At 51.7% G+C, this 23,195-nt stretch overlaps 1 protein-coding gene across 4 annotated transcripts in view; it reads left to right on the top strand.

Annotated features, from left to right (window-relative positions):
- The window catches only part of LOC132389250 (ribonuclease inhibitor-like), a 42,302-nt gene that overhangs the window by 7,561 nt on the left and 11,546 nt on the right, over positions 1–23,195 (top strand). For 3 of the 4 annotated variants that reach the window (XM_059961742.1, XM_059961744.1, XM_059961745.1), the window contains 8 exons: positions 2,076–2,309; positions 2,572–2,594; positions 2,691–2,794; positions 3,577–3,688; positions 13,342–13,428; positions 13,599–13,772; positions 20,256–20,426; positions 21,943–22,113. In XM_059961742.1, coding sequence (XP_059817725.1) covers positions 2,076–2,309; positions 2,572–2,594; positions 2,691–2,794; positions 3,577–3,688; positions 13,342–13,428; positions 13,599–13,772; positions 20,256–20,426; positions 21,943–22,113 — 1,076 coding nt within the window. The remainder of the gene's footprint in view (positions 1–2,075; positions 2,310–2,571; positions 2,595–2,690; positions 2,795–3,576; positions 3,689–13,341; positions 13,429–13,598; positions 13,773–20,255; positions 20,427–21,942; positions 22,114–23,195) is intronic. The other variant, XM_059961743.1, reaches the window with a different exon arrangement.

The following is a 23,195-nucleotide window of genomic DNA, read 5'->3' as shown; positions in this document are numbered from 1 at the left end:
ATAATTTATTTTTGTTACAAAAAGAGAACCTCTCACTAAAGATTAAATAAGATTGGGAGAGAGAACTTAAATATGTCCTTTGTTAATAAAGATTGGTTGCGAGTTTTGAAAAACGTAAGTTCTTCTATATGTGCCAATCACTGTTTAATTCAGTTTAAGATTGTTCACCGTTATTATTGAACAAAGGAGAGACTATCCAAAATATTCCCTCGTATAGATAACCACTGTGATAGGTGTAAAACTGAAGTAGCTACTTTGTCACATATGTTCTGGTCATGTTCTTGATTGAAACTGTTTTGGAAATCTTTATCTTCTACAATTCTTAAAGCTCTGAAAATTAATTTACAACCTAATAGACTGACTGTTCTATTTGGAATAGTTCCGCATCATATTCAGAGTATTTCATCTTCAGATCAATATGTAATTGCACTTGTTACATTATTGGCAAGAAGGGCTATTTTATTAAAATGGAAAGATACTTCTGTTCCTACATTAATTGAATGGTTTTATCAAGTAATGTTATGTCCCAGTTTGGAAAAAATTAGAAGTAGAACTTTTGATCCCCGATTTGATCTTGAGAGAAGATGGGGCTCTTTTGCCAAATATTATCTTTTAATTTGAATTACTTTATATGGTTTCCTTATATATATACATATGGTAAGACATATTGCTCTGGGGGTTGATTCCTTATGGGGTTTTTCCCCTTTTTTTGTAGTCAGTGGGTTTTTTTTCTTAGCTAGATGGGGTTCTTTTTTTTCTTTCCTTTCCTTACATATAATTTTTTTTTCATTTTTATGAATTACGATCAGTTTTTATTTTCTTCAGGTTGTGTATATATTAATTTGTTGAAGTTTTGTATCATCTTATAGCTGTAGAAGATTATGTACCAATAAGAAAATTCTAAAAATGAAACAAAATGTGATGAGAGCATTTGGCATAATTTTAGCTTTCATATTTCTGAGGGCTATGGCTTCCAGGATTCTGGATGCTGTACACATGATAGTCAGCAAGTACTGATGGCCAGCTTTAGTCTTTGGCAATGGACCAACACAATCCACAATAACTTTGGAAAAGGGTTCACCGAATGCAGGTTCAGACCACAGTGGGGCCACCGGGGTGACCTGATTCGGTTTACCCACAACTTGACAAGTGCAACAGGTTCGACAAAAGGTCACAACATCTTTCCTCAAATTAGGCCAGAAAAATTCTTTCATAATCCTGTTTACAGTTTTATTTACACCAAAATGGCCACCTAAGGGCAGACTGTGGGCCAAAGTTAAAATTTCAGTTCTATAAACTTGAGGAACTACAACTTGGTGAACAATTGCCCATTCCTCACTCGCTGGTATAGCAGGTGGCCTCCACTTCCTCATTATCACTCCATCCTTGAGATAATACCCTGCTGGCACTTTCTTAATCTCATCATCTGAGAGAGCTGTTTAAGCTTCACTCGCAGGGTCTCAGTTCTGTTCTGCTATAAACTTCTTCTTAGACAGGGATAAATCTTTCTCATCAGGTTTACTACTTGAATTCTGCTGAAATAATGAGGGCAGAAAAGTCTCTGACAGGCCATCACTACCTGAATCTCGATTTTGGCTATCATGGGTATCAGAATCATGCTGCACAGAACCGTCTGCGTCGGCAGACTTTTTAGCCATACTTCGAGTTACTGAGCAGGAGGGATAAATGTTAAAATCCATCTGTGGGTCGTCAGTGGTTGGCTTAGTTGTCAACAGCACTGCAGGAACAACTTTACCATCTGCCAACAGAGTAACATCTTCCACCATTAAACTGGAGCATAGCCCTGTCTTAACAGGTCCTGAAGCCAGCCGTGACTGTAAAGTTACTTGGTGTAAAGGCACAGAAGCCATGCCGCTCCCAATGCCTTTAATAAGATTTACCTCACCAGTACTTAGAACGCATCACGTAGGAACAAGTGGGGCTAAGGAGGTGGGAAGAAAAAATCAGTCATGATTGAATGGTGGAGCAGACGTGATGGGCCAAATGACCTAAATTTGCTCCTATGTCTTATGGTCTAATGACAGTAACATCAACCACCACCTTTCATTTGACAGGAACAGTCACACAGTCTGCAGGCCAACGTCACATCTGAATTTGCTAAAATACACCAGGTTCTGGCTGAGAGAGAGCAGCGCCTACTGAGTGATCTCAGGGCAGAGGAGGAGAAGATTCTGAACACCATGGAGAAAAATCTTCAGGAGATTGAAGAGAATTTAACCTCTGTAGAGGAGAAACTCTCCAAGTTGCAGAAACAGATGAATGAGGAAGACAGTGCGACGTTTCTGAAGGTGAGGGATTGTTGTTGAGTGAAAGCCCACAGTCTGTTCTGGAGCAGACCTGCTCTTGTCACCAAACTAATAGATCAAGAGTCTCTCTGGTCTTCCCCGGGATTGAGCTGCTGGAACCTGCATGCTGAGTTATTGATCTCTTTGTGCAGCCTAAATGTAATGTTCCCCTGAACCTCGCGTTAAAATCCATTCGCCGTCCCTCGCAGTGAGAACGTGGATGTTCAGTCCCAGTCAATTCAGATCTGTGTTTTATTTATTACAGGAGGAGTTGTGTCAGGACAGGAGGTAGGACAGACCCTTTACTGAAACTCTGCACCGTTTGGTAAAAACATCTCAGGTAATAGTTCCAGTGACTTTATAACCCACTGTTTGATTTTACAGGGTTAGTGAGGAAGCTCCGACATTGTCTGTAACAGAAGGTGCCGTAACCATCGGAGAATTCAGGGACACAATATTGAGAGGGATGTTTGATGCCATGAAGCAAGGTAGAGTTTGCATCAATTCCTGTGTTCTGGTTTGTTATAAAAGTGAAGTTACATGGACTGAAATGGTAATTGTTAAAGGGATCCTGTAGGTAGTGGTACTTGTGCATATGACGATCAACTGGAGTGAGACTCCATCTCTCTATCTCTATCACTTTCTTTGTCTCTACCCTGAATATCACTCTATTTTTGGTCTTTCTTTATCACTGACTCTCACTTCATCCCTGTTTATCTCTATCGGTCTCTGTATTTCTCTCGCTATGTATCTCTGTCAATTTATGTCTATCTCGAAATATGTCAATTTCTCACTCTCTCAGATTCTCTCTGTCTTTATCTTTTTCTATATCTCCCTTTCTGTCTCTGCCTCTCTATATCTCCCTATTTTCATCTCTATCTGTTTCTGTTGCTTTCTAACTCTCCCCCATATCTCTCACTCTCGCAATCACCCCCTTTCTCTCTCAATGTCACACTGTCAGCCCCTCTGCTCAGCCTCCCACTCCACCCTCCCTCACCCCCATCTCACCCTATTCCCTCCCCCCATCGCCCTTCTCCCTCTCAGAGGTAGATAGAGACACAGAGGTGGGGAGAGGGGAAGAGAGAGGTGAATCATGTGTGTGTGTCTCTCTCTCACACACACTCAGACTCTCTCTGTCTCAGATGTTGCCTGAACTATCGAAGATTTCCAGTTCCCTTTGTTTTGGGACAACTCTGTCCGCCTCCTCACACCCACCTCCCTCCTCCCCACCATCCTCTGGATCTCTCTGATTCTCTGCTTCTCCCTCCAGTCTATGAGACCCTGGATGTAAATTCAGCCAACCTGTGCGTTGAGGTGTCTGAGGATCTGAATCGTGCAAGAGGGACCGGGACCCAGATGAGTTTCTCTGACACCGAGCACAGGTTTATCAGTTTGTTTTCTATTCTGCGATCGAAGAGATTCACATCAGGAAGATGTCACAGGGAGTTGGAGGTGGTCGGGAATAAGGGATGGAGGGTGGGAGTATTCACAGAACCTGCACCCTCTCTGTAGTGTGGTGAAGTGTCACGAGAGTTAGTGCTGCTGCCTCTCAGCTCCCATGACCAGACTTCAATCCCGGCCTCTGTTGTCTGTGTGGAGTTTGCATGCTCCCCCTGTGACTGTGGATTTCCCCAGGTGATCCAGTTTTCTGCCTCATTCCAGAAACCTGCAGGTTGAGGGGGTAATTGGTGGCTGTCAGTTCCCACTGGTGTGTAGGTTCTTGATGCCCGGGCATCAAGAACACTGTCCGGCTGACGATGCAATGCCAAAGCGAGGGCAACTGCTTCAGGAGGGAGACATTCATCCAGAAGGTCCTGATGGACTGTTGTGGATTCACAGTTGATGACGTCTACTGCGTCCAGGACTTCGACGACCCGCAGGGTGGCAGAAGATGCTCCAGCTGTTCCAGGAGAAGGGGAGAGAGGCGCCGCTGTTCCTGTTACAAGCACAGCCCCTCTTTGCTGCCAGTCAGCAGGAATGGACTGCCACCGTACAGATGTTCAACCCGTACGTGCCGGTGGTTGACGTCCTTACATTCCTCGCTTGGTACGTGAAGGACATCTTGGGTTTCTGGACCATCTGTACGGGGCCTGTCCGAAACGTTCTGGCACCTATGCACAGGCGACCCAGGGAGGTGCTGGCACTGAAAGGGCCCCGGCAGGTTCGGCGATACCCACCACCCCTGCAGAGGCGGCACCCGCAACGACAGAAGACGCCAGAAGGGAAGAAGGCGCGGCCACCCCGAGTGCCCCCACCCCCTCGCAGACCCTCCAGGCCCCGCCACAGGGTAAAGAGGAGCAGTTCATGGAGGAGGGGAGAGCCGAGGGGGAGGAAGGCTGGAGGGTTGTGGGCAAACGGAAGAGGGCCCAGAACGCTCCGGCCAAACGACAGAGGGCGGAGCGGAAGGAGAACGGAAAGAGAAGGGCAGGGGACCACGCAGCCTCCGGTAACCTGTCCACTTCGGAGGAGGAAGGAGTTGGGGGAGGCCAGCAGCAGCCCCGGCAGAGGAAGTGGCAGGCAAAGCCAGCGGAGAGGAGAGAGAGAGAGTGGGGAGAGTCTGCTGGCCACCCCCCAGGAGGGAGTACAGGAGGCGGAGACCACCAGAGACCCCCAGCTCCGGGAACCCGGGAGCGGAGCCACGTCTGGCGCCCCACAGCCTGAAGGGGCAGCAGGCCTGGGAGACACCAAGCCCCCAGGCAGAGAACCAGAACTGCCACACCCAGGGCAGGATGACCTGCAGTTCCTGAGCCCACAGAAGGTGAAGGACTTCACAAAGGCGGTGGGCATGATGACACAGGACTGCGGAGGTGAGGACGGTGTGCTGTTGCAATGAAGAACTTTAAACCACGGCGGACATTTCATTGGCATCTATTAATGTGCGCAGTTTGAAGAGTACCGGGCGATGCGGCAGCCGGAGTTGGTCTCGTCGGTGGACCCGGGGTTTGTCGGTGTGGTCGGGGGTAACGACTGTCACACTTCCGGCTTGGGGATTCTGCTACAGGGAGGCAACTTCTCAATCACCCAAGTCAAAGAGGTGGTTGCCGGGCGCCTCCTGGTAGCAGACGTCAAATACCGGGGCACTCCGCTCCGGCCGATTACCGTGTGGAGCGAGTGGCGTGAGGTGTGCAATACCCCATAACTGGGTGTCTTACCAGCAAAGATAGAAGTGTCCGTGAGCAATCTGTTCTGCTTTCTACCCGTCTGGGTTTTTGTTGAATTTAACGGATGATGAGGAATGTCTGCTGTCCAATTAGGATGGTAGACCTTTGGGGAGGTTTTCCTCCCAGGTGAGGGACACCAATGTTGGGACTGGGGCTTTGTTCGGGGGGAGATGGAGAGAGAAGACACTGGACAGAACAGGTCGCAGGATTCAACCCATTGCGGGTTAATCTCCTCACCGCTCCCACCGCTGCTGGTGACGGCCCGACGGGTCGTTCCGGCCGGAGACTTCAACTGCACCATTGATGCGGCTGGACGATCCGGCAATACATCCAGGTTCCTGACGGATACGGTGAAGACAGCCAAGCTGCACGACGCCTTTGGCACCCCCACGGGTGGAGCTCAGCCGCAAGCCACCTGGACACGACCGGACGGCTCAGTCCAGACAGAGTTGCAGCAACTCCTCTTTCTGCTGTCGAGCGGGGTGGATGTCAGGGAGGAACTGCGGGAGGTGAAGGGCCGGCAAGCCCAGCACTTTGCCGCTGAGTCCTCCAAGATCATCTTCCGATCGAGGGTCCAAACCGTGGAGCAGGATGAGACGTGTTCACGATTCTTCTTCCAAAAGGTGCACGGGGGAGCTCTGTGATCCACAACCTAAAGGAAGAGGACGGCTCAGTTGCGTCCTCGCAGACAGACATACTGAGGATCTGCAGGTTCTTCTATGCCGGTCTGTACAGAGAAAAGTCCGCAGACTCCACAGCCTCCTGCAGCTTCCTGTCGTCTATCACGCAGATCTTAGACGACGGCAAGCGGGAGAGTCTGGAGCAGCCGTTGACCCTGGACGGGCTGACTAGCTCCGTCCGTTCCTTTGAGTCGGGTAAGACTCCCGGAGGCGACGGGAGAGTCTGGAGCAGCCACTGACCCTGGACGGGCTGACTAGCTCCGTCCGTTCCTTTGAGTCGGGTAGGACTCCCGGAGGCGACGGGAGAGTCTGGAGCAGTCACTGACCCTGGACGAGCTGACTGACTCCGTCCGTTCCTTTGAGTCGGGTAGGACTCCCGGAGGCGACGGGAGAGTCTGGAGCAGTCACTGACGGGCTCCGTCCGTCCCTTTGAGTCGGGTAAGACTCCCGGAGGCGACGGGAGAGTCCGGAGCAGCCGCTGACCCTGGACGAGCTGACTGGCCCCGTCCGTTCCTTTGAGTCGGGTAGGACTCCCGGAGGCGACGGGAGAGTCTGGAGCAGCCGCTGACCCTGGACGAGCTGACTGGCCCCGTCCGTTCCTTTGAGTCGGGTAGGACTCCCGGAGGCGACGGGAGAGTCTGGAGCAGCCGCTGACCCTGGACGAGCTGACTGGCTCCGTCCGTTCCTTTGAGTCGGGTAGGACTCCCGGAGGCGACGGGAGAGTCTGGAGCAGCCACTGACCCTGGACGAGCTGACTGGCTCTGTCCGTTCCTTTGAGTCGGGTAGGACTCCCGGAGGCGACGGGAGAGTCTGGAGCAGCCACTGACCCTGGACGAGCTGACTGGCTCCGTCCGTTCCTTTGAGTCGGGTAGGACTCCCGGAAGCGATGGGAGAGTCTGGAGCAGTCACTGACCCTGGACGAGCTGACTGGCTCCGTCCGTTCCTTTGAGTCGGGTAGGACTCCCGGAGGCGACGGGAGAGTCTGGAGCAGTCACTGACCCTGGACGAGCTGACTGGCTCCGTCCGTTCCTTTGAGTCGGGTAAGACTCCCGGAGGCGACGGGAGAGTCTGGAGCAGCCGCTGACCCTGGACGAGCTGACTGGCCCCGTCCGTTCCTTTGAGTCGGGTAAGACTCCCGGAGGGGACGGGAGAGTCTGGAGCAGCCGCTGACCCTGGACGAGCTGACTGGCTCCGTCCGTTCCTTTGAGTCGGGTAAGACTCCCGGAGGCGACGGGAGAGTCTGGAGCAGTCACTGTCCCTGGACGAGCTGACTGGCTCCGTCCGTTCCTTTGAGTCGGGTAGGACTCCCGGAGGCGACGGGAGAGTCCGGAGCAGTCACTGACCCTGGACGAGCTGACGGGCTCCGTCCGTTCCTTTGAGTCGGGTAAGACTCCCGGAGCGACGGGAGAGTCCGGAGCAGCCGCTGACCCTGGACGAGCTGACTGGCTCCGTCCGTTCCTTTGAGTCGGGTAGGACTCCCGGAGCGACGGGAGAGTCTGGAGCAGTCACTGACCCTGGACGAGCTGACTGGCTCCGTCCGTTCCTTTGAGTCGGGTAAGACTCCCGGAGGCGACGGGAGAGTCGGGAGCAGCCACTGACCCTGGACGAGCTGACTGGCTCCGTCCGTTCCTTTGAGTCGGGTAAGACTCCCGGAGGCGACGGGAGAGTCGGGAGCAGTCACTGACCCTGGACGAGCTGACTGGCTCCGTCCGTTCCTTTGAGTCGGGTAAGACTCCCGGAGGCGACGGGAGAGTCTGGAGCAGTCACTGACCCTGGACGAGCTGACTGGCTCCGTCCGTTCCTTTGAGTCGGGTAGGACTCCCGGAAGCGACGGGAGAGTCTGGAGCAGTCACTGACGGGCTCCGTCCGTTCCTTTGAGTCGGGTAAGACTCCCGGAGGCGACGGGAGAGTCTGGAGCAGTCACTGACCCTGGACGAGCTGACTGGCTCCGTCCGTTCCTTTGAGTCGGGTAAGACTCCCGGAGGCGACGGGAGAGTCTGGAGCAGCCGCTGACCCTGGACGAGCTGACTGGCTCCGTCCGTTCCTTTGAGTCGGGTAGGACTCCCGGAGGCGACGGGAGAGTCTGGAGCAGCCGCTGACCCTGGACGAGCTGACGGGCTCCGTCCGTTCCTTTGAGTCGGGTAAGACTCCCGGAAGCGACGGGAGAGTCTGGAGCAGCCACTGACCCTGGACGAGCTGATTGGCTCCGTCCGTTCCTTTGAGTCGGGTAGGACTCCCGGAGGCGACGGGAGAGTCTGGAGCAGCCGCTGACCCTGGACGAGCTGACTGGCTCCGTCCTTTCCTTTGAGTCGGGTAGGACTCCCGGAAGCGACGGGAGAGTCTGGAGCAGTCACTGACCCTGGACGAGCTGACTGGCTCCGTCCGTTCCTTTGAGTCGGGTAGGACTCCCGGAGGCGACGGGAGAGTCTGGAGCAGCCACTGACCCTGGACGAGCTGACGGGCTCCGTCCGTTCCTTTGAGTCGGGTAGGACTCCCGGAGGCGACAGGAGAGTCTGGAGCAGCCGCTGACCCTGGACGAGCTGACTGGCTCCGTCCGTTCCTTTGAGTCGGGTAGGACTCCCGGAGGCGACGGGAGAGTCCGGAGCAGCCGCTGACCCTGGACGAGCTGACTGGCTCCGTCCGTTCCTTTGAGTCGAGTAGGACTCCCGGAAGCGACGGGAGAGTCTGGAGCAGTCACTGACCCTGGACGAGCTGACTGGCTCCGTCCATTCCTTTGAGTCGGGTAAGACTCCCGGAAGCGACGGGAGAGTCTGGAGCAGTCACTGTCCCTGGACGAGCTGACTGGCTCTGTCCGTTCCTTTGAGTCGGGTAGGACTCCCGGAAGCGACGGGAGAGTCTGGAGCAGCCGCTGACCCTGGACGAGCTGACGGGCTCCGTCCGTTCCTTTGAGTCGGGTAGGACTCCCGGAAGCGACGGGAGAGTCTGGAGCAGCCGCTGACCCTGGACGAGCTGACGGGCTCCGTCCGTTCCTTTGAGTCGGGTAAGACTCCCGGAGGCGACGGGAGAGTCTGGAGCAGTCACTGACCCTGGACGGGCTGACTGGCTCCGTCCGTTCCTTTGAGTCGGGTAGGACTCCCGGAGGCGACGGGAGAGTCTGGAGCAGTCACTGACCCTGGACGAGCTGACTGGCCCCGTCCGTTCCTTTGAGTCGGGTAGGACTCCCGGAGGCGACGGGAGAGTCCGGAGCAGCCGCTGACCCTGGACGAGCTGACTGGCCCCGTCCGTTCCTTTGAGTCGGGTAGGACTCCCGGAGGCGACGGGAGAGTCCGGAGCAGTCGCTGACCCTGGACGAGCTGACTGGCTCCGTCCGTTCCTTTGAGTCGGGTAGGACTCCCGGAAGCGACGGGAGAGTCCGGAGCAGTCACTGTCCCTGGACGAGCTGACGGGCTCCGTCCGTTCCTTTGAGTCGGGTAGGACTCCCGGAAGCGACGGGAGAGTCTGGAGCAGTCACTGTCCCTGGACGAGCTGACTGGCTCCGTCCGTTCCTTTGAGTCGGGTAGGACTCCCGGAAGCGACGGGAGAGTCTGGAGCAGCCGCTGACCCTGGACGAGCTGACGGGCTCCGTCCGTTCCTTTGAGTCGGGTAGGACTCCCGGAAGCGACGGGAGAGTCTGGAGCAGCCGCTGACCCTGGACGAGCTGACGGGCTCCGTCCGTTCCTTTGAGTCGGGTAAGACTCCCGGAGGCGACGGGAGAGTCTGGAGCAGTCACTGACCCTGGACGGGCTGACTGGCTCCGTCCGTTCCTTTGAGTCGGGTAGGACTCCCGGAGGCGACGGGAGAGTCTGGAGCAGTCACTGACCCTGGACGAGCTGACTGGCTCCGTCCGTTCCTTTGAGTCGGGTAGGACTCCCGGAGGCGACGGGAGAGTCGGGAGCAGCCGCTGACCCTGGACGAGCTGACTGGCTCCGTCCGTTCCTTTGAGTCGGGTAGGACTCCCGGAAGCGACGGGAGAGTCTGGAGCAGTCACTGTCCCTGGACGAGCTGACTGGCCCCGTCCGTTCCTTTGAGGCGGGTAAGACTCCCGGAAGCAATGGGAGAGCCTGGAGCAGTCACTGACCCTGGACGAGCTGACTGGCCCCGTCCGTTCCTTTGAGTCGGGTAAGACTCCCGGAAGCAATGGGAGAGCCTGGAGCAGTCACTGACCCTGGACGAGCTGACTGGCCCCGTCCGTTCCTTTGAGGCGGGTAGGACTCCCGGAGGCGACGGGAGAGTCTGGAGCAGCCGCTGACCCTGGACGAGCTGACTGGCCCCGTCCGTTCCTTTGAGTCGGGTAGGACTCCCGGAAGCGACGGCTTACCGGTCGAGTTGTATTCGGCTCTGTGGAACCGGATGGGCCCCGACCTGCTGGAAGTGTACAACGCTACGCTCCTGGCCGGCAGCATGTCAGAACCCATGAGGAAAGGCATCATCACCCTCATCTACAAGCAGAAGGGGGAGAGGGAAGACATTAGAAATTGGAGGCCCATCTCACTCCTGAATGTGGACTACAAGATCCTGTCCAAGACTATCGCCAACAGGGTCAAGTCTGCACTGGAGCAGGTGATCCACCCGGACCAAGCCTGTGCTGTACCGGGCAGGAAGATCTCAGACAGCCTCATGCAGCTCAGAGACACCATCGCCTACGTGCAGGACGGGGGTAGACGCCTGCCTGGTCAGCTTGGACCAGGAGAAAGCTTTCGACAGCATATTGCACACGTACATGGCGGATGGACTCTCCAAAGTGGGATTTGGAGAGGGAATCCGGAATTGGATCCAACTGCTCTACACAGACATCTGTGGTGCAGTCCAGGTCAATGGGTGGGAAACAGACAGCTTCCCCATCAGGTCTGGAGTCGGGCAGGGCTGCCCTCTCTCCCCTGTCTTGTCTGCAGCACATGAACAACCCTTTGCCGAAACCATCAGGAGGGATGAGGGGTGACGCTGCCAGGCAGTGGAGGGACCCAAGTCAAAACCTCCCCGTCCATGGACGACGTCACCGTCTTCTGCTCTGTTCCGCGGTCAGTTCGCAGACTGATCAGCATCTGTGAATGGTTCGAGCTGGCATCGGGGGCCAGGGTCAACCGCACAGAGAGCGAAGCCATGCTCTTCGGCAACTGGCCCGGCCAATCCAGCGTCCCCTTCACCATCAGGTCTGATCACGTGAAGGTGTTGGGGATCTGGTTTGGAGGGGCCGAGGTGTGCAACAGGAACTGGCAAGGCCAAAAAGAAACTGGGACTGTGGGGAAGGCGCTCCCTATCGATAGTGGGCAAGAACCTGGTCATCAGGTGTGAGGTGCTCTCAGGGCTGCTGTACTTGTTGCAGGTGCGGCTAGTCCCCCGCTCCTTCAGCTCGGAAATCACCCGAGCCATCTTCAGATTCGTCCGGAGATCCAAGATGGAGCGGGTCAGACGGCCCACCATGCACAAGTCCCTGGACAACGGGGTCAAAAATGTCCCCAATGTCACCCTCACCCTGATGGCCAGCTTCGTGTGTGGCTGAATCAGGTTGTGTGTGGATCCCAGGTACGTGGGCACCAAGTACCACTACGTGCCCAGGTTCTACCTGTCGCCCTGGCTACGAAGGATGGGTCTGGGCCCTTCCCATGCAACACCCGTCAGCTGGTCATTGCCGCCATACCTGTCCTTCGTAGAGAAGTTCTTTCAGGTCCACGCCTTTGACCACAGGGCCATCAGGCAGTGGTCAGCACGTAAGGTCCTGCGGGCACTGCAGGAGAAAGACGTGATGGACACAGTGGGGTGGTTCCCTGATCAGACTGTCCAGTTCATCTTGCAAAATGCCTCATCGCCAGACCTCACCAACAGGCATCAAGACCTCGCCTGGCTGGCGGTGAGAGGGGCCCTCCCAGTCCGATCCCTCCTGTACGCCCGGAACGTCGTCCCCACACCCCTCTGCCCACGGGAGGACTGCAGTGAGGAGGAGTTGGTGACCCACCTCTTAGCACACTGTGGGTTCGTGGAGAAGGTGTGGAGGAGGATGGAAGGGGCAGTGTCGAGGTTCATCCCCAGCAGCTGCGTAACCGAGGTGTCCCTGATTTACAGGCTATTCCCGGGGACGCACACGGAGACCAACATCCGGTGCTGCTGGCAGACCATCAGCTCGGTGAAGGACGCTCTTTGGTTAGCCCGAAACTTGATGGTCTTCCAGCGCATGGGAATGTCCGTGGCTGAATGGAGCCGGCTGGCACATTCTCGGCTGCAGGAGTACGTGCTGAGGGACGCTCTCAAACTTGGCGGAGCCACTGCAAGGGCCCAGTGGGGAAAGACCAGAGTCTACGGTTCTTCTCCCGTGGGAGTTGAGGGGTAGGGGGGCAGGGTGTTTACCCCTGAACAAGTGTATGTAAATATGGAATAACAGAGTGCCACGTGGGTGGCAAAAGTGTGGGAATGTAAAGTCTGTAATGGAAACATTTGTAAAAGAATGAGTCATTGAAGGTTTATTTTACACAATTTTATTTTTAAATAAAGTATATCTTGATTTTAAAAAAAGTTAGTGCAGCTGCCTCTCAGCTCCCATGACCAGAATTCAACCCCAGCCTCTGTTGTCTGTGTGGAGTTTGCACGCTCCCCCTGTGACTGTGGGTTTTCCCAGGTGATCCAGTTTTCTCCCTCACTCCAGACACCTGCAGGTCGAGGGGGTAACTGGTGGCTGTCAGTTCCCACTGGTGTAGGTTAGTGGTAAAAAGAATGGGAATGTGCGACAGAATAAGTGACGGGTACAGGGAAGAGGGGAGAGGGGGTATTAGGCTGGTGGGATTGATCCCCTGAGAGTAGATATAAACACCCAGATGGGAGTGTGCGACAGAATAAGTGACGGGTACAGGGAAATGGGGAGAGGGGGTATTAGGCTGGTGGGATTGATCCCCTGAGAGTAGATATAAACACCCAGATGGAAGTGTGAGAGAGAATGTGACGGGGGTGCAGGGAAGTGGGGAGAGGGGGTATCGGGCTGGTGGGATTGATCCCCTGAGAGTAGATATAAACACCCAGATGGGAGTGTGAGAGAGAATAAGTGACGGGTACAGGGAAGTGGGGAGAGGGGGTATCGGGCTGGTGGGATTGATCCCCTGAGAGTAGATATAAACACCCAGATGGGAGTGTGAGAGAGAAAACGTTACAGAGAGAGAAATTACTTCAGGGCCACTTTGGTAACAGTGTTTCTTGCTCTGTGTTTAGTGAGGAGTACAATAAACGTGGAGATTGGGGAATGAAACTGTTGTCTGAGGCTCTGAGGAACCCGGAGTGTAAAATACAGAAACTGGGGTAAGTACCAGACTGTGAGTCTGTTGATGTTTGTGTGGGTAAAGTTCCAATAATGCCCCAGTTCTGTTCTGATGAACCCCTGCGTCACTGTTCAAACCGTTGATGGTGACCTGTGGAGACTGACACTGAATCTGTTTGTTTCTCTCTTCTGTTTCCTCTCCGTCCATCAGGTTGACAGCTGATCATTTCACATCTGAGTTTGAGCACTTCATCTCCGATCTCAGTACAAACCACTCACTGAGAGAGGTGGAGCTGGACCTGAGTTACAGTGAATTGGGAGATGGGGGAATGAAACTGTTGTCTGAGGCTCTGAGGAACCCGGAGTGTAAAATACAGAAACTGGGGTAAGTATCAGACTGGTAGTCTGTTGATGTTTGTGTGGGTAAAGTTCCAATTATGTCCCAGTTCTATCCTGATGAACCCCTGCGTCACTGTTCAAACCGTTGATGGTTACCTGTGGAGATTTACATCAATTGTCTACGCTGCTGCACAACCCAAATAACAAGCCCTCACCTCGGGCACCATCTGCCCTGCAAGGGTCGGAGTGTTTTCAATGTAGCCTGTCCACCTCAGGTCACAGTGTGTATCTGGGGAGTGGGTCTGAGGTGGAATCAGCTCACACTGCAGGGGATGTGTGTGTGAAAGGATAGTTGAGCTTCCTTTACCCAGTTCCCTGTGGGGTCACGGACACAACAGGAAATTACTGACCATTGGACACCATCAGTCCCACAGAGAAAGGCGTCAGACCACAAAATGTTCAGGGTCAGATTGTGTGTTGAACATTTCTCACTGATTGATTTAAACTTGACTCAGTGTTTCGGTAACTTTAGTTCTCCAACTTTGACCTGGAGCTGGTTTAATATTCTCACTGAACTGTAAATCGATCCAAACCTCAGCTCTCAGTGTGGGGTTGGAGAATATTCTTGCTGAGGTGAAACCGGTTTGGAGTGTGGGTGTTTCCCCAAGGCAGCATTGTGTCGGTGGGGTGACTGGGTTGGGATGTACAGTTAACGTAGGTGGTGAGTGTGTGGAAGTTGAATCCGGATAAAGTCACTCAGAGACCGTATAAGTAGAAACTCTTTATTCAAAGCACCCGGGACTTAGTCAGTCAGTCTGTGACTGTTCCTGCCCGGTCCAGTAACTAGCTCACAATTCCCCTTACAGAATGGATATAGTCGTTCAGATATACACGCACCCCACCCCCCCAAGCTGGAGTCACAGTATTGCCTGACAGTACTGAGAGACAAATTACAAAATAGGCATAATGACCTGATACACAAAACAGACTGGAGCTGCCCTATCTCTATGCATGACTGCACAAGGAGATCAGCATCCTGAAACCCTACCATCAAAAAGAAATATTGTTCAGCATTGAATAACAAAATTAGCACTTCTGTTGATCATCAGCGATTTCTTTCAGAAAAACAGGATGCTATTGTTTAACGAAGTGTGAAACCTTTTACATACTTTATCATAACTTCCTTTAGATCATTAGATGATCAACAAAGCAGTAATTACAGCAGAACTCCTTCACAGAGAAAGCGACCGAGTACAGCACTGAGGGAGAAGCCCACCATTAACATTATAATTATAGATGATGCAAGTGCAGTTCCCCTGGAAAAGTTTCCCTGGTGTCTGCAGTGACAAGATGTATTTGCCACCCGGGTGCGGGACACACGTAAGTGTGGCCAAGAGGCTTCAGGGGAGGAGATCATATTCAACAGGGACCTGAGGTACCACTCTTCAAAACAATCGCTGGGGATCCCCCTGCAATTCTGGACTTCATTACCCCGGGTGTTATTAGAGAAGCCCCCAAGCAGAGAGTTCCTTGCTAGAATTGAGGGGGATCACTGACGACCGTACCATAGTACCACTGTACCCATGCGAGGGTACTTGTGCACATATCCAGCATTCCCCTACTTCTTAGTGTTTGGCATATTTGTGGCAAAGGGCCAGGAAAGTATTATGGGCAAAATCAGACAGTCGGGGATGTTTGGGCCACGGCACTTGGGGAACTATTCCCTGAGTGGGCCTTGGGGAAAAGATGGTTCTAACCTGTGGGGAGCTGCTACGTCTTTGGTGACCATTGCTGCTGCCCTTATGTATGACTTCAGTTGACTGGAAGCCCGCAAAAGACAACAGCCCAGTACATGGTGAAGTCCGTAATAGGGTCCTTAGTCTGTAATTTTTTTACAGTCTGTACGATGTATCCACTGCGGTTGTCCTTCCAACTTGACAGCCGTGCGTGTGGTGAGCTGTACTTGGAATGGTACCAGTTCTTAATTAGTACCGGTTATGGGCTGAGTGCAGGTCAGTGGGACTAGGTAAGAAAAAGCATTCGGCACGGACTAGAAGGGTAGAGATTGCCTGTTTCCGTGCTGTCAAGGTTATATGGTACGTAGTCCTCGGGTTCGATGTTGGGGTAGTCACCTTGTTGTATCGTCTTCGTCCTTGTATGCCTGATGCACCTGTGAATGTAAGGCTTGGAGAATCTTAGTTAGGCAGCCCGTTTATATCAAGAGAGAGAGGCTGCGTGGAATCCCATGGAGTCCTTAGGGGCTTTCCAAAGATTATTTCAGCTGCCGATAATCCCGTGTTTTTTCGGGAGGTGACCCTCAAACGGAATAATGCTAAGGGCAATACCTTTAACCAATTACGCTCAGTTTGCTCTGTAAGTTTTGCCATTTACCCTCTTCACTGTACCTGCAGCCTGGCGGTGGACTTGTTGTTGGATGGATAAGGCTTTGCAAGTTTCCTCATTTACTTTTGCTACATAATGGGGACCATTATCTGAACTCAGTATACTGGGGAATTACTTCTCGCAGCAGTATTTTAGCTGCTGTCAGGAGCTTAAAGAGATTTGGCACGTCAACAACTACACTCCAAAACTTCTATAGTTGCATCAATGTCTGGTATGGAGGGGCTACTGCACAGGACCGAAAGAAGCTGCAGAAGGTTGTAGATCTAGTCAGCTCCATCTTGGGCACTAGCCTACAAAGTACCCAGGATATGACAATAGACAATAGGTGCAGAAGTAGACCATTCGGCCCTTTGAGCCTGCACCGCCATTTTGAGATCAAGGCTGGTCAATTCCTATCAATACCCGGTTCCTGCCTTGTCCCCATATCCCTTGATTCCCCTATTCATAAGATACCTATCTAGCTCCTTCTTGAAAGCATCCAGAGAATTGGCCTCCACTACCTTCCGAGGCAGTGCATTCCAGACCCCCACAACTCTCTGGGAGAAGAAATTGTCCTAAATGACCTACCCCTTATTCTCAAACCATGCCCTCTGGTACTGGACTCTCCCAGCATCTGGAACATATTTCCTGCCTCTATCTTGTCCAAGTCCTTAATAATCTTATATGTTTCAATCAGATCCTCTCTCAATCTCCTTAATTCCAGTGTGGACAAGCCCAGTCTCTCTAACCTCTCTGCGTAAGGCAGTCCAGACATCCCAGGAATTAACCTCGTGAATCTACGCTGCACTTCCTCTACAGCCAGGATGTCCTTCCTTAACCCTGGAGACAAAAACTGTACACAATACTCCAGGTGTGGTCTCACCAGGGCCCTGTACAAATGCAAGAGGATTTCCTTGCTCTTGTACTCAATTCCCTTTGTAATAAAGGCCAACATTCCATTAGCCTTCTTCACTGCCTGCTGCACTTGCTCATTCACCTTCAGTGACTGATGAACAAGGACTCCGAGATCTCTTTGTACTACTCCCTTACCCAACTCTACACCATTCAGATAATAATCTGCCTTCCTGTTCTTACTCCCAAAGCGGATAACCTCACACTTATTCACATTAAACGCCATCTGCCAAGTATCTGCCCACTCACCCAGCCTATCCAAGTCACCCTGAATTCTCCTAACATCCTCATCACATGTCACACTGCCACCCAGCTTAGTATCATCAGCAAATTTGCTGATGTTATTCTCAATGCCTTCATCTAAATCGTTGACGTAAACCGTTAACAGCTGTGGTCCCAATACCGAGGCCTGTGGCACCCCACTGGTCACCACCTGCCATTCCGAGAAACACCCATTCACTGCTACCCTTTGCTTTCTGTCTGCCAACCAGTTTTATATCCATGTCAATGCCTTCCCCCCGATGCCCTGAGCTTTGATTTTACCCACCAATCTTCTACGTGGGACCTTATCAAATGCCTTCTGAAAATCGAGGTACACTACATCCTCTGGATCTCCCCCGTCTAACTTCCTGGTTACATCCTCGAAGAACTCCAACAGATTAGTTAAGCAATGGTCAGGGAGCGGTGTCTCAGAAAGGCAGCATCCATTATTAAGGACCTCCAGCACCCAGGGCATACCCTTTTCTCACTGTTACCAGCAGGTAGGAGGTACAGAAGCCTGAAGACACACACTCAGCGATTCAGGAACAGCTTCTTCCCCTCCGCCATCAGGGAGGAGGTACAGGAGCCTGAAGGCACACACTCAGCGATTCAGGAACAGCCTCTTCCCCTCCGCCATCAGGTAGGAGGTACAGGAGCCTGAAGACACACACTCAGCGATTCAGGAACAGCTTCTTCCCCTCCGCCATCAGGTAGGAGGTACAGAAGCCTGAAGGCACACACTCAGCGATTCAGGAACAGCCTCTTCCCCTCCGCCATCAGGTAGGAGGTACAGGAGCCTGAAGACACACACTCAGCGATTCAGGAACAGCTTCTTCCCCTCCGCCATCAGGTAGGAGGTACAGGAGCCTGAAGACACACACTCAGCGATTCAGGAACAGCCTCTTCCCCTCCGCCATCAGGGAGGAGGTACAGGAGCCTGAAGGCACACTCTCAGCGATTCAGGAACAGCCTCTTCCCCTCCGCCATCAGGGAGGGGGTACAGAAGCCTGAAGGCACACACTCAGAGATTCAGGAACAGCCTCTTCCCCTCCGCCATCAGGGAGGAGGTACAGGAGTCTGAAGACACACACTCAGTGATCCTGTATTTCATTCCCCATTTGTCCCCCAGGTTTTAATCCTTGATCAAGGTTTTGCATTTATTACGTCTGGACTTTTTCTGGACCATTTTTACGGCTTGTCACGTCACAAGTCCCTTCCCATGGCCGCACTTCGTCCCCCAATTTCTTATGTAATAAACACTTAAAACACATAAATCCCTCTCTTTATCATGAAACAATTCATTCTTTTTGCCAAGTGAAGTTCCTGTACCTTTTTTTAAATCACACAACAGATCTTGTCCCATGTTTTTGTCTTTTTACCAGGCACGATGTCTGCTGCTCAGTTCTGTTGATTCTTACCTGACTTTGTTACCCGATACCTGCGCACAGTATCTACTGTTCAATTTTCCTGGTTCGTTTACCCGACTTTAATTCTTAGACAACTTCAAATTTTACCCGACCCGTGCCACCAATCCAATTGTATCCAATTATCCTTTCTTTTTTCTTTACCAGACATGGTATCAGATGTCCACTTTTCAAATAATTGTCCTACCTTATATGAGTCTCTCAGCAGATTGGATCTGGGTCCCCTCAAGGTTCTGAGCTGAGGTCCGAGCGAGGGGCAGAGACTCACACCTGTATCGCAGGGTGCGACAAAGACAATTCGTCTTTGCAGGTCCGATCAGTCCCGGCAGATAGGATTTTTGGTCTGTCACTTACTCAGCCCGCCTCCGTGTCACAGTCCCTATGTTGGTATCCTGCTCGCAGCGCCAAATGTGGAAGTCGTATCTGGATAAAGTCGCTCAGAGACCGTATGAGTACAAACTCTTTATTTAAAGCACCCGGGGCTTACTCAGTTAGTCACAAACTGTGACTGTTCCTGCCTAATCCACCAACTAACTCACAATTCCCTTTACAGAATGAATATAGTCGTTCAAATAACCCCTCCACACACACACACACACACACACACACACAGACTCACACACAGACTCTCACACACACACACACACACACACACACACACACACACACACACACACCCACACCCACACCCCCACACCCACACCCCCACACCCACACCCACACCCCCACACCCACACCCACACCCACACCCACACCCACACCCACACACCCACACACACCCACACCCACCAAGCTGGAGTCACAGTATTGCTTGACAGTACTGAGAGACAAATTACAAAATAGGCATAATGACCTGATACACAAAACAGACCGGAGCTGCCCTATCTCTATGCATGACTGCACAAGGAGATCAGCATCCTGAAACCCTACCATCAAAAAGAAATATTGCTCAGCATTGAATAACAAAATTAGCACTTCTGTTGATCATCAGCGATTTCTTTCAGAAAAGCAGGCTGCTATTGTTTAACGTTTTAACCTTTTACATACTTTATCAAGTGGAGTCCCCTCCGAGGTTGACTCTGTGGCCACAGAATATTTGGACAGACGGAGAGGGAGTTGTGCTGTCATGTGATAACATGTCCAGAGGATGTCCTCTGGGACTAACATGAGGAACACAGGGATGTGCTGGGTTTTCCTGTGGAGACGGGACAAGGGGAGGGGAAGCTGGGAGTGTGGAAGGTTACACTGCCCCTGTGATTCAGTATAGAGCACAAGGTCCAGAGTGGTGGTGTACTGTGGAGTGGGGCTGGGATGTAGAGGGTGAACACAAATATACAGTGTCCCCTGGGTTCTGCCATTTGTTCTGGGGAGATTTGAGTGTTTCCAGTTCGGAAGGTGCAGTGATGTTTATACTCACTGGTGTCTGATGCTGGAGATTGGTGTTATCAGTAATTGTGGGGTTAATAAACTCTGAACATTACTGTGGGTATTGCTGAAAGTGGGATTAATAAACCCTGGGATTAAATTTCTCATCTCTCTCTGATCCACAGTCTAGGTTCTGTCGGTCTCACAGCTGCTGGTGTTGTGTATCTCACCTCCGCTCTCAGTACAAACCGTTCACTGGCGGAGCTGGACCTGGCTGATAATGAACTGGGAGATTCAGGAGTGAAACTGGTGTTTGAGGCTCTGAGGAACCCAGGGTGTAAAATACAGAAGCTGTGGTAAGTACCAGACTGTGAGACATTGGGACAGATCATCACTCCATCGATCTCCACAGACTGAGTAACAGGTCCTCACCTCGGGCTCCATCAGGTTCACTCACAACTTCAGTGCTAAAGTTTATCGTCAGGGGCAAATCTAAACAGGGTGTAAATGTTGTGAAAACTAGCTTTGTGCAACAACAGCACAGATCATTAGAGGCATGTCAGACATTAATTACACAGTAAACAAACAATTTGACAGAATCTATTCTGAGACGGGGAGAAAAGTCTGTGAGAAGGTTTGTGTGTTTTTCCGTGAGTAATTGAGTTTCCTGCTTGTATTTCAGTTTCCTCCCAAGTACAGAGACATACAAGATATTAGGTGAACTGGTCTTTCCAAATGTCCTGTGATTAGGTCTATTTCATGTGGTATCTCTAAATAAATGAAGTAGATATAATTAGCATCTTTCAGGTCAGTTCAATAACCGATGTAGTGTGGATAGTCTGTTGTTGAACTTTGGGATGTGCTTTCTCGGGCTCCTGTACCTCCTGTCTGATGACAGCATGGACAGATGGTGTGGGTTCCTGATGACAGATGTCACCTTCCTGAGGCATTGCCGATTGCAAATGTACTCGATGGTGGGGAGAGTTGTACGTGATGTGGAACTGTCTGTAGTGTCTTGTGTTCCTCCACATTGAAGTTTCTAATCAGACCGTGATGCAACCAGTCGGAATGCTTCTCTATGTACCTCTGTGGAGGTCTGTCACAGTCTGTGATGACGAATCAATCTCATTAATCTTCTGGGAACGTAGAGAAGCTGGTGTGAGCCGTTCATATTTGCCTCAATGTTCTGGGTCCAGGAGAGATTCTCTGAGACGTTGTCACCCAGGAACTTGCTGTTACTCACCCTTTCCACCGCTCACCCCTCACTGAGGACTGGTGCCAGTTTGTCTGATTTCCCCATCCGCAAGTCCACAGTCAGTTCCTTGATCTTGTAGTTGTTCATTGTGGAAGGAGAGTTAAATTGCCTTTATTCTGGTTCTCTTGGGGATACGGGCACAACACAAAATTACTGACCAGTTGGACACCAGCAGTCTGACAGAGAGATATGTTTGGGAACACAGACCTGGACAATGTTGGTCTGGGACTAATGTGAGGAACACGGAGATTTGCCGGGGTTTTCTGTGGAGACGGGACAAGGGGAGGGAAAGCTGGGAGTGTGGAAGGTTACACTGCCTCCCTGTGATTCAGTATCGAGCACAAGGTCCAGAGTGGTGGTGTACTGTGGAGTGGGGTGGGATGTAGAGGGTGAACACAAATATACAATGTCCCCTGGGTTCTGCCATTTGTCCTGGGGAGATTTGAGTGTTTCCAGTTCGGAAGGTGCAGTGATGTTTATACTCACTGGTGTCTGATGCTGGAGATTGGTGTTATCAGTAATTGTGGGGTTAATAAACACTGAACATTACTGTGGGTATTGCTGAAAGTGGGATTAATAAACCCTGGGATTAAACCTCATCTCTCTCTGATCCACAGTCTGGAGTCTGTAGGTCTCACAGCTGCTGGTGTTCTGGATCTCACCTCTGCTCTCAGTACAAACTGCTCACTGACTGAGTTGGACCTACGTGATAATGAACTGGGAGATTCAGGAGTGAAACTGGTGTTTGAGGCTCTGAGGAACCCAGAGTGTAAATTACAGAAACTGGGGTAAGTACCAGACTGTGAGACATTGGGACAGATCATCACTCCATCGATCTCCACAGACTGAGTAACAGGTCCTCACCTCGGTCTCCATGGGGTCCACTCACAACTTCAGTGCTAAAGTTTATTGTCAGGGGCAAATCTAAACAGGGTGTAAATGTTGTGAAAACTAGCTTTGTGCAACAACAGTACAGATCATTAGAGGCATGTCAGACATTAATTACACAGTAAACAAACAATTTGACAGAATCTATTCTGAGACGGGGAGAAAAGTCTGTGAGAAGGTTTGTGTGTTTTTCCGTGAGTAATTGAGTTTCCTGCTTGTATTTCAGTTTCCTCCCAAGTACAGAGACATACAAGGTATTAGGTGAACTGGTCTTTCCAAATGTCCTGTGATTAGGTCTATTTCATGTGGTATCTCTAAATAAATGAAGTAGTTATAATTAGCATCTTTCAGGTCAGTTCAATAACCGATGTAGTGTGGATAGTCTGTTGTTGAACTTTGGGATGTGGGTTCTCGGGCTCCTGTACCTCCTGTCTGATGACAGCATGGACAAGAGTACATGGACAGATGGTGTGGGTTCCTGATGACAGATGCCACCTTCCTGAGGCATTGCCGATTGCAAATGTCCTCGATGGTGGGGAGAGTTGTACGTGATGTGGAACTGTCTGTAGTGTCCTGTGTTCCTCGACATTGAAGTTTCTAATCAGACCGTGATGCAACCAGTCGGAATGCTTCTCTATGTACCTCTGTGGAGGTCTGTCACAGTCTGTGATGACGAATCAATCTCATTAATCTTCTGGGAATGTAGAGAAGCTGGTGTGAGCCGTTCATGGTTCCCTCTTTGTTCTGGGTCCAGGAGAGATTCTCTGAGATGTTGTCACCCAGGAACTTGCTGTTACTCACCCTTTCCACCGCTCACCCCTCACTGAGGACTGGTGCCAGTTTGTCTGATTTCCCTTCCGCAAGTCCACAGTCAGTTCCTTGATCTTGTAGTTGTTCATTGTGGAAGGAGAGTTAAATTGCCTTTATTCTGGTTCTCTTGGGGATACGGGCACAACACAAAATTACTGACCAGTTGGACACC

This window comes from Hypanus sabinus, unplaced genomic scaffold (assembly GCF_030144855.1).
Source record: "Hypanus sabinus isolate sHypSab1 unplaced genomic scaffold, sHypSab1.hap1 scaffold_517, whole genome shotgun sequence".
NCBI lineage: Eukaryota > Metazoa > Chordata > Chondrichthyes > Myliobatiformes > Dasyatidae > Hypanus > Hypanus sabinus.
Note: the sequence above shows the minus strand (reverse complement) of the source record. Positions and strands in the feature narration are given on the sequence as shown.